The sequence below is a fragment of the Neolamprologus multifasciatus genome, chromosome 3, assembly GCF_963576455.1.
Source record: "Neolamprologus multifasciatus chromosome 3, fNeoMul1.2, whole genome shotgun sequence".
NCBI classification, from domain to species: Eukaryota; Metazoa; Chordata; class Actinopteri; order Cichliformes; family Cichlidae; genus Neolamprologus; species Neolamprologus multifasciatus.
The window spans coordinates 19,010,337-19,021,819 of NC_140441.1; the positions used below are offsets into that span (position 1 = coordinate 19,010,337).

Here is an 11,483-nt window from a genome sequence, read left to right on the forward strand (position 1 = left end):
GTCAAGTAGTTTTTTATCTTCTTTCTGCTGTCTATAAGTGTGTCCTGACAGCTGCAATATTGTGAAGAGGTTCATTTATTTTCAATTTAATTTAAATATTCATTGCATTCATTGTATTCATTGCATGCAATGTGAAATATTTCTGACAAATTTTTTTTCTGTAACTTTGATGATAGGTCATGAAAATCAGAAATCCGGTATCTCGTTATCTTATGATTTCATTCTCAGTTTGAGTAAATTACTATTCACACGTCACAAATACTGTATTTCTCTGAGTCTATTTCAGGCCTCGCAACCACGATCAACAGGAAGTCTGCTGACTTGACGACTGTCCAGATGTCGATCACCAACACCCTCCACAAACAGAGTAAACCACCGACAGTCTCAACTGAAAAGACTGGCTGTTTACACTGAGAGCTGAATTGAAGCATATTAATGGACAGTTGACTTGAAGGGAAACGTGTGGTAGGAAAAGTGCATGAGCAGCAGGAATAATTGTAGCCTTGAGAGGACTGCCAAAAAGTCGATTCAAGAAACTGTGAGAACTTCACAAGAAGTGGACTAAGGCTGGTGACTTGGCATCAAGGGCCACCGCGTGCAAATGTCAGCTGGTCGTGGCCAGAAGGTTAGTGATTTGATCCCTGGCTGCTCTGGTCTGTGTGCAAGTGTGCAAGTATCCTTGGGCAAAATACTGAACCCCAAGTTGCTCTCCAATGTATCCATCAGAGTGTGAATGTTAAACAGAACGCACTTAGGTGTAGAAAAAAAGCGCTTGTATGAATGGGTGTGAATGGTTGAATTAGGCATGTTAGATCAGAGAGCTTTGAGTGTTCCTGTCGAGTAGAATAGTGCTGTATAAGAACCAGTCCATTACCATTTACCACTTTGATTTCTAATATCAAGCCACTTCTGAACCAGAGATGTCAGAAGTATCTTACCTGGGAAAGAAATCTCCCAAAAGTTTATATGTTTATATATGTTATTTGAAAGTCTCAGTCCTAGTGCATGGAGGAGAGTGGAGTGTTTAAAGTCCAGTGTGAAGCTTCTGCAGTCCTTGATGAACTGGGTTGCTTTTATGAAGTCCAAAGTAAAAGGAGCATCTACCAGGAGGTTTCAGAGCGCGTCATGCTTTCATCTGCTGGCGAGCCTTATGGAGATCCTGATTTCTTTTTCCTGCATGATTTTCATGAGCTATAAAACATAATTAGAAAAACTAAAACAAACAAAGCCTTGGCATATTTCATTGTACGTGTGATGAATACAAAATATAACTTTCAATTATTTTTAAAAAATAAAGCTTTTAAAGACTGACGTGTGTATTAATGGAAATAGTCTAAACATGCACATTAATTGCTGTCTATACTTGAGAAATTCAAAGAACAGGGATGCTTGGGAAGTTGGAAAATACTGAGAAACCGACCAACTAATTGATTTTGGTGACAGTAACAAAGAATAAAGCCTCTCACCAGACTCATCCTTTAAGATTAGGGTGTAAATGTCAAATGCCTTTGGCTCCTTTAGGTATAGCATCTCTTGAGAGAATTAGACAAAGTGCATCAATATTAAGTGACTGACATGACACTGCAAAGTAGTCTAACACAGTCAATACAGAACATGGCAATAATGTGCAGCAGCTGAGCCTCCACATTTAAGTCTGCATCCATTCACTGACAGGACATTATACAGAAGCAGGAGCAACAAAAGTCTTTCCCTCTTTGCCCGTCGTCGCTCGGCTGCTTATCGACCACCAGCCTCCGTGTGTGCGATGTTAAGTGGGGAAAGAACAGGTTTGAAATGATTCTAAAGTTGTTGGAGTAGAGGAAGGCCACCTTTTACATGTCGCTCAGAGTGAAGAAGGGACCTCATCTCCAGCTGTGCGTCCCCTCAGTTTTAGATGAGCCAATGACTTATTCAGTGAAATAGACAGGCTGTGTGGTTTCTGGGGAATGCTGTTCCTGATGAATCACAGATCCCTTGTTTGCCGTCACTCCCCAACGTCTCCACCCTATCTTTCGTCTTACCCATCTCTTCTTTATCTTTTTGCCCATTCATCCTCCCCCACATCGCCACCTTTTCATTCCTGTCCGCCCACTGTCTTTCTTTTTTTTTTTTTTTGCTCTCTTCTTCACCTTCCACCCACTTCCTTGTCCCATCTTTCGACTCTCTTTTCTCTTTCAAACAATAACCTGTCCTCTCTTTCTCTCCCCTGTTCTTTTTTTCTCTCCACCCACCTTTTTTTTCTGCAAGAGGCAACCTTTATTTTTGGCCTGCACTGTAGCGTGTGCATATGTCACGTCCTGCATTTGCCATTAACTGATCCTCTGGAGACAGTAGTCGTTCTCCGTGTCTAAAGAGCTGTTATGGCCAGACGAAGGGTAAAGGTCACGTCGGAGTAGCCTGTTGACGACAGTGACCAGGACTTTCTTGTACTGCTGACGTAGGAGAGAGTAGGCAAAGGGGTCAGACGCAGCCTTGCTATATGTCAGGCACTTACTGATGATTCCCCAGTGGCGGTTGACGTCCACGAACGGGAGAAGCTCAGCCAACCTGAAGGGGCGTCAGGAGAAACATGACTAAACAGAGTGCATTTTAATGAAGGTGCCGCTCAGAGATTTGTCCTGATGTTATGTCAGATGATTAGATAAGACTGACCATAAAACCTTTAACACATTAGGTACTCTATAATGATCATAAAAGTGCCTTGGAAATGCAATTGTGTGCTCTTTTTCTTTTTCTTTTGCAAAGGTAGGTATAACATGGTGAAATTTTTTTTCATAACTCTAACCTTTCAAAAGAAGGAGATCTTTTATCATTTTTTCACCTCGGATTTTTATGTTCAAACCACTCATGTTATTAATGATCAAAAGGAACTGTGTGGCAGATTTTTAAATGCCTAAATGAAAAACAAACCAAACAAAGAACTCCATTTCGACCAAAGTTGGGAGGCTGTGTGAAACGTTAACAAAAACTAATAATCAAAAGCTATTTTTAACTAAAAAAAAACAGCACACAGACAAAATATTAGCTGATGAAACTGATCATTTTTCTTGTTTTATTTCAATTAAATCTGACCTTTTTTTTTTTTAAATCACAGATGCTGTGTCCTCTGGATTAAAGAAGAGCTGCTGTGGTCCCTGGGTTTGGCCCTGTTTTCAGTTTCCTTAGTAAAAGTATCTAGATTTGAATTTTCCCTGTAAAATCCCATTCAGATTTTTTGTTATTGTATTTTTTGTTCCTGTTTTTGGTTGGAGCTTTTGCTATTTCTTTCTTTTTTCTTTGAAACATGTCTCCTGCATCTGAACTTTACTCCCTCCCTCTGGTTGTCTTGATTGTTTTCACCTGTTTCATTTCATCCAGCTGTTTCCACTTCCCTGTTTACCCCATGTGTATAAATAGCCCTCTCCGTCCACTGAGCCTCAGTTTATGTATATTTGTGTCTTTAAGTCTCAGAACTATGACAGGATCATTGCTTTCTGTTATCAGAGCACACTTCAAAAGCTGTCGTCTCTGACAGTGTGAAGGTGCATTGGTGCACACTACATGAGTACTATGCACATTTATGATGACCCATTAATGCTGAATAATGTATGCAGGTTTTGAAGTGACATATGCTGCCACACAGACAATGTCCTTTTCAGGGAAAGTGTAACCTATTATAACACCAAGACAACACCAAAATTGTGTTGTGTGTGTAATCTAACAGTATGACTCTGCAGTAAGGGGGTCCTGATGATAGATTGGCTACCCTGCAGACCAACCACCCTTTATTTTTATGATTAAAGTAAAAAAAAAAAAAAAAGCCAAAATGTTAATGTTACTATAAATTTTGACAGAACCAAGTTTCCTAAGTAAAGAAAGAAAACGTCAGTAGGCTTATTTACTGTGGCGTATTTGTCATACTATACCAAGAATAACCTCCCAATTGCCCCAGTTGTTAAGCTGTCCTCCTACTGAATGCATTTTTATATTTTAGATAAGGTACTTTCTAATAACCTAAAATTCAGCTTTTTTGGCTGAAGAGGCCAGTAAACAAAAGCAAAATATAGACAGATACTCAAAAAAGGCCATGAAGACTCTCATCGTGTTTAAGGAATTGTGAGGTTTAACTCTCACAGGGGAGACTTGATCTAAAAATCCTAGTCAAGGATACTCTGCTGAGCAGGTGAAAAAATACATTTGAAAACTACAGCATGTAGAAGAAACTCTGAAGCAGCACAGGGACAGATGTGTCCCTGTCTCACCAGTTAACGTTTTTTTAAACATATTGATCCCATCAAATTAAAAATGAACAGATAGATTTCAAAACATGGTCTCATTTGACACATTTTTTAAGGGTTTAGATAGTTGTCTAAGGAGCTTAAAAAAGAAGATGCCTGGACTTTAAGTTTTTGACGATGTTTCACATCTCATCTAAGAATCTTCTTCAGTTAATAAACAAGTCCCATCACCTCCTTTTCAAGCTCCTTAGAGACTACTATGACCCGGATTACTAAGAACCTACACAGATATTTAGATAGTTTCCAAATCATTATGTTAGTTACTCAATTAAATGCTAAAGAATTTTCAGTGCCACGTTAACTTCAAATCAAATCAAAACATTAAAAAAGGTGGAGAAATTATCATTTTTAAAGGCATTACATATGACCATAGATATTGTGTAGATTTTATGAAGCCGCTTCAATCCAATAAATCCAATAAAATTATCCAATAAAAAAGTTTTTTCTTTTGTTTTCTCTGTCCAGTGGAGATTACATTTTCTTATTTATTTATTTATTTACTTACTTACTATATTATCAGTTAAAGTATTTGAAACACAGCGTAGGGTTTCGCCTTTTTCAACTTAAATCACACAGCTGAGCGCCTCTCCACATTTCTAACACAGTCTCCTGTATTCTTCTGGTCAGGGGGGATGTGGAACAGTGAAATCAAACAGGACCATCAAAATATCACAGAGGCAAAGACTACTTTACAAGTACAAAAGATAAAATATGTGTATGAATTATCATAATTGGACGCTTAGGTGCCAACTGTCACACTAGACACTTCCTGTGGGCAGCCACGGTCAATGGGGGATTACTCCACCTCAAATGCTGCTCTTTACTAATTTGTCCTCCTTCTTCCCTTCCATATATGAGCACACCACAAATGTCAAATTGATGGATCATCAGCACCGCATCGGGGCGATTTGTGGCCCACTAAAGCATTTCCACGCTTCTCTGGGAGCCTCTTTGGTTGTTTGAACTGTATCTATTGTCCTAGACTCTAATGCGTGTCTTTCACTGGAAGTAGCCTGCCATGTTTATGCACAGCGCAGCACAGGTGGCTAATGAGACACATCACAGTTTAAGGAAATGATCATTGAAATTATGAGCGGTCAGCTTGGAATAAACTGTTTGCTTGTATCTGATCTGACATTGTGAGTTTGTACTGCATTAGCATGTGAAGAAAACAGGTCTGCAAAGCTGATCAGTGTGGATGCAGATCTCAACATGCTGGCTAAATGTATTTTTTACTTAGTCAAATGCCGTCGAAGATGTATTATTTTACAAATATGTGGGGTCAGTTATTTCTTAAGCAGTTGTTTTGCAGTAAGTTGAATTATGTATGAGTTGACTCACCTTGTGATTACATAAGGAGCAAAGCAGATGATAAATGAGCCGATGAAGATGCTGATCTTCTTCGTGGCTCTCTGCTTTCTCCTCTTTTGCTCTGCTAAGCATCTTTGTTTCACGCTGAAAACAGCAAAGAACATTTAGACTTTTTTGCCACAAGGCCGCTGTCAAAACAGACCGGGAGAAATCATGCTCACAATACACGAGGTGAACTACCTTGGGTGAATATCGACCAGCAGGAACAGAGTCTGCATGGTGATAATGTCAATCCTCTTGCAGTGAAACCTAGCGACCTTCAACACCTTCAAATAGGTGAAACACAAGATGAGCAGGGACAGAATGAAACTGGTGGCGTGGAAAACGATAGTGAAGATTGTAAACTTAATCCTGTCGCTGCCTTCCTCGCTCGGCTGCAAGGTGCAGGACGCGTAAACGTCGCTGTAGTCGACCCAGGAGAAGAGCAGCGCCGTCAGGGAGAAGGTAAAGGAGTGCAGCCAGGAGTAGCACACCATGATCAGTGCGTCCTTGTAGCGCATTTTGGTGGAGTAACTGAGCGGGAAGACGACCGCTATCCACCGATCTATGCTGAGAGCCGCCATGCTCAGCATGGTGTTTGCGGTGAGAAAAGTCTCCAGAAAGCTCACCGTGTGGCAAACGCAATCTCCAAAGGGCTGCTGCTTTCTGATAATCCCCACCAGAGTGGCCGGCATGTTCAAAACAGTGATGAGTATGTTGCAGAAAGACAAGTTCATGGTGAAAACACCGGGCACCTGTCGGCGTATCTCGGTGCTGTGGACGAAACATAGCAGCACCAACAAGTTGGACAACAGCGAGACGATCGCGACCACGATGATGAACAAAGCGAAAATGATTTCAGCAAAGTCCATGTCTCACTCCAGAAAGTCCACTCGCACGTTACCTGCGCCTGTTGTTGCAAACGAGAACTTCAAATCCACCATGGTCGCTCATCTCTCCGGCGGCTCCACGCACTCGTTTCACTTAGATCCTCGTGCGTCCGCGCGCCGCCGCCGCCGTACTTTCCAAATTCCTCGAGCGCTATCCAGCGTGCTGAACCCAGCAGTCACCATCTCTCTCTCCCCCACTCGCTCTATAAGCTCACCGACCGCTTCCCACTTACATCCGACAGGTGCGCGTGTGGCGCTCTGCGATGCGCGGGGGTCACGTCTTTCAGCAGCCACGACAGTTTGAACAACACGCGAACGGAACAGCCATCAGGCAGAGAGCGATCTGTGGGGCACCGAGAAAAGCAAGTGTGATGAATGACTGAACAAAAACCTGTTCACAGAAAAAATGAACCCAATGCTTCACCTTGTTTCCTACATGTTTTGTCGATGCCTCGTTCGGCTCACCTTGAGCAAACTTGAGCACAAACACAAGTCGTCACGCTTCAGTTATTCACCGTCGAGTTTCGCACTGATCGCCCTTTGCTCCCAATCAGCGTGGATGTGGAGGCAAAGGGCGCAGATAAACTCCGGCATGTGTTTCTGAATAATGGGAAAGGGCTCAGCCGTCATCAAATGGCACAAGGTGCACACGCCCCCCTTTCGCTCATATGAATTATTTATTACTCGCGTAGATTTGGCTTGTCATATTTTCTGTAGATGCAAAAATAAACAAATAGTTTGAAGGAAGGACAGTTAGAATGTCACTTTTTAACGGGATTTCTCCTAAAATTTGGCTTAAATATACGAAGATACATTTATTTGCCACGAATTGCTGCAGTAGCAGTAAAATATCTTTTTCTTTACACAATTTTATCTTGAATCGATTTTATATTTTATTTTTCATTTAATTTATATTTGATTCATTTTTATGACGGCATTCATTTTTGGGACATTGAAAAGTGCCAAAAAATGTTCTTTTGAATTCACTTTCTATTTATGTAACACATCAAAGAAATTACAACATGATCAGATACGATGGACTAAAGGACTGTAAGTTTAAGAGTAATAATAAACAGGAACAGTAAGGATGTAACCGAGTACATTCAAGCAGTTTACTGAGGTTTATGTGCTTGTGCTTAAATATGTTCATGTTATGCGGCTTTTTGTTTTTACTCCACAGTACAAAGTTTTCTTTTCTATGTTATAAGATGCAGTTATTGCACTTTGTATTCCATACTATTAATTTTAAAATGCTTACTTGTTTTTATGACAGATCAAGCTAACCAGCAGTGCATAAGTACTTAAAAACATCAATAGGTGCAAAATTCAAGAGAGAAAATATACACATATTAATCACCAGACATAGTACCGTCATGCATATGATACATACAATATCATGCATCACATAATGCCTGCATTTACTTTGGACACTTTAAATATATTTTAAATATATTTTTGATTACACAACCCGTGGACTTTTAAGCTACATAGAATAAGAAAAATAACGTTTACTTTTGTCATTTTTTTTTAAAAAAAAATCCAAAATAAAGATATGTGTAAATTCTTATACAGCACCAATTTTCACACAATCAAACCTCTAACTGAGCCTGAAAACGGTGGTTTTTATTTTTGATTAAACCTGCTGTGTTTTTGGTCCCACTCTCCCACCGACTTGGAAAGACTCACTGAAATGCCCTTGCTTTGCAGATCAAACACCAGCTGTCACTCGGGAGTCCATGTGGTTATATCCTTTTATTAATTTGGCAATAATCTTGTTAATAACATATGTAACTCTGTAAATTAAATAATCCTGGATCTACTGACTTCTAATCGGCCACAGAAGCAATAGGTCTTTAATTACGAAAATAAATTCTTCCCCCTCTGTCAGCCTTCTGTCAGTTCGCAAACCTTTCAATGGATGCAGATAGTGATATAATCCATTTTAGCTAGTTATTTTGGGCGCACTGAAGTTGTTCATGTTAATGACTTTGGAAGGTGGAGCTTTAAATCATTAGTAAGCAGTGTTGGGGAGTAACGGAATACATGTACCGCCGTTATGTATTTAAAATACAAAATATGAGTAACTGTATTCCGTTACAGTTACCGTTTAAAAAGGTGGTATTTAGAATACAGTTACTTTGTTGAAATAAATGGATTACACGGCGGTACTTCCCTGTTTCATATTGTGGCGGGTCAGGACTGTTTGGGTTTTGTTTGACAGCTACGTTCTGTTGTTCCAGGTGGCAGCGTTACGGTTGCCATGGTTACAGGGTGACGCTCTCTCTCTGCGTGTTTCCTGGGCGAGAGAGCGCCTGTTGTTGTTGTGCTAAGCTAATAGGCAGAATGCTACAGGTATAGCTCTAAAGAATGTAGCATCATAGGCAGTGTAGTCCGTGCTGCAGGGAGAATGGACCGCCATACACGTTATGTGTCTGTGAGCGAGGGAGGGAGAAAAAGGAAAAGTACGAGCTGTCATCGAGCAAAAACGGGAGCTGGAAGCATGCAAATATAATAATAACCACTGCAGCCAAGAAGAGTGCCTGACGAGCCCAGTTGTAAGTAAGCTATTAAGACTCGACTGTACACCGTGTTCGTGTTTTCCTCCAAAAACAATAAGTTCTGTTGGAGCAGCCTTTCAACGCCTTTCTCTGTCTCTGCTAGCAAAGTTGACCCAGACAACAAAGTAAAGCTAGTTTTCAGCTACGAGCCGACACAGAACCCACCGTATTAGCCAGAGGTCCCTTTACTACGGTTCGGAGCCGCGGACCTTCAGTAACAGTAATAAATCACAGCAATAGTACATTCATGTAGTTGTAAACAGCATGATAATATATTAAGTAATCCAAAGTATTCAGAATACGTTACTCTCATTGAGTAATGTAACGGAATACGTTACAGAATACATTTTGGGGCATGTGTTCTGTATTCTGTAATGGAATACATTTTAAAAGTAACCTTCCCAACACTGTTAGTAAGTGAAACATTTGCTTTATATACAGCCATAAGTCTTTCTTAATGTCAAGGTACAAGGGGGTTTCCTTAAACCTCGGTACGACAGTGCTCTGTTTAATAAAGCGATTAGTTATAAATTATAGTATTTTATAAATGCTTATAGGGTTAAATGTTATGTCAAAGGGTGTAACTTTTGGAACATTTCACTGCCTGACAATTTAAAAACTGGTGTTAATAAAACAAAGTTTGGGTTCACAACCATTATTAATCATTTAAACAAGAATAAAATGTTAATCAAATTCAGTTTTAATCAGTTTACATCATGTTGTTAGTTAAATACCAGTCTATTTTTATATGAATTCAGACTTTATAATTGCCCATAAATTGGTCAATAACCATAGTAGTTTACTAACCATTAACAAAGTTGTTTCTTCCTTAAAAATTCTTAAAGTGTAAATTGATTAAGTGCTAAGAGAACATGTCGTGATCACCCCGTCTCCAAAACATTCTGCAATTTTCGGTGTTTTTGTAACATCTCAGTGAGGCATTTTTGTCTAAAGGAAAAGGGAATTGCACTTCAAAAAGCAAAAACTGTACAAGCGGCACTCTGTGTTCCAATAAATGAGATAAAACTCCAAGCTGGAGTAAGCTAGCCAGCAATAGAAGTGCACTTCACTAATGTTTGTGCTTGTTACTGAGTCATGTTCCGTTCTGCAGAAGCTCGCGTAGACAGTGACTCACCGGGGTCAGACACAGCCTGCAGGGGTTTTGTGTATCTTTTTTCCTTTTCACTCGCTTCATACTCCCACGTGTTATGAGGCTTGTGCCCGAATCCCCTTCCCCTCCAATTAAGAGCAGCAGTTTATTTATTAAAGATTGATGCTGTATCTGAGAATTGACATTGCTCTGTGCCCACGGCTTTGTTCGCAGCAGTCGTAGTTGAGTCTTAAGCGATTAGGTGAGTCATCAGTAAGTGTAGTAGCATAGTTTAGGGAAACCCTGAGGCAAACTATCTGCCCTCAAAGGCATCATCATCACAGCAGCTGATGAAGGTCTCCATGAGCACTGTATTCAAGCTATAATTAAGCTACAGCGTTTTGTATGCGTGTGTATGTGTGCGTGTGTTTATATGCAGGAGTCAGAAAGTCAGTGAGAAAAAGGCAGAAGTGGGTGATGTCAGTTCACTACAAACAAGTGATCAAATGCCTGGGAGAGCGCTAGCTGAGCTCCTGGGGGGAAAGTGCAAAGCTATTTATAGCCCTGATGGGTGTCACCTCCAATATAACTCGCTACCCAACTGATGCATCATACTGGAAGCCCTGAACAGCTTTAGAGCCTCAAATGACATTCCTTTGAGAAGATGCATTTATGTACAGGAAGCAATCATCCACTACTGTGTTTGTGTCCCCTCCTCCAAAATGCCTCAAGGCCTTTTAGCAGTTTAGAAGAAGGCATTCAAACAGTGCGAAAAAATCTTCTAATTATCCACCATCTAACTGTAAAACAAATCCAACTTCACAATAAAAAAGGACGCTGGTCCCCGAGAGTTTAGGCAACATTCAGTAAATTTTCATTTCTGAATGTGTGAGTCAGAATGAGCCACAAGGTAAATGTAAGGGAGCAGATGGGATGGGCTGGATATGCACTGTTGCTTCCAGATACAACAATAAGTAAACACACAATAAAAAAAACACACAATATTTTTGTTTGATAGGATGATCACCCTGTTAGCTTAGGCTACTGCAGTCATAAATTCTTAGTGTGACTCAGCTGCTACAACCTGCTACAGAAGGTTGTGGTGGTGCCAGGCATCGGCTACTGGAAACAAGGATCTATGCAAACAGTGGCTCTGTGTGATACTCGCCGTCAAATAATCAGAAAATAGAAAAAGCAGAGGTAAAATGAGAAAAACACCCGAGGACATGTAGGTGGGTTGAATCAAGAGGACAGGATTGGTCCTTTAGCTTATTTTTCATTTCTGTGTAGTGAGTGGGAGGGTATTCTGTGCTTCTGA

The 11,483-nt window shown here is 40.3% G+C and overlaps 1 protein-coding gene across 3 annotated transcripts; it reads right to left on the reverse strand.

Annotated features, from left to right (window-relative positions):
• Positions 1-1,183: 1,183 nt before the first annotated feature.
• Positions 1,184-7,217, reverse strand: LOC146521871 (G-protein coupled receptor 26-like). 3 transcript variants are annotated; one of them, XM_085154618.1, is made up of 4 exons: positions 6,983-7,217; positions 5,829-6,860; positions 5,619-5,732; positions 1,184-2,547 (listed from the first exon to the last, which is right to left on the reverse strand). In XM_085154618.1, the coding sequence occupies exons 2-4, from the start codon at positions 6,497-6,499 to the stop codon at positions 2,310-2,312; spliced, it is 1,023 nt and encodes a 340-aa protein (XP_085010744.1). In that variant the 5' UTR covers positions 6,500-6,860; positions 6,983-7,217; the 3' UTR covers positions 1,184-2,309. The 3 variants fall into 3 exon arrangements, with proteins under 3 accessions (XP_085010744.1, XP_085010743.1, XP_085010742.1); XM_085154617.1 differs by having other exon boundaries at positions 6,942-7,217; XM_085154616.1 differs by having other exon boundaries at positions 5,829-7,217.
• Between the last annotated feature and the right edge of the window lie 4,266 nt (positions 7,218-11,483).

Bases quoted from the DNA above. Each gene is read 5' to 3' on its own strand.
- LOC146521871 (XM_085154618.1), bottom strand. From the start codon at position 6,499: ATGGACTTTGCTGAAATCATTTTCGCTTTGTTCATCATCGTGGTCGCG. The intron at 5,733-5,828 runs GTAGTTCACCTC...TGCTGTTTTCAG, and splicing joins CTGGTCGATATTCACCCAAG to CGTGAAACAAAGATGCTTAG. The intron at 2,548-5,618 runs GTGAGTCAACTC...ACGCCCCTTCAG, and splicing joins GCTCCTTATGTAATCACAAG to GTTGGCTGAGCTTCTCCCGT.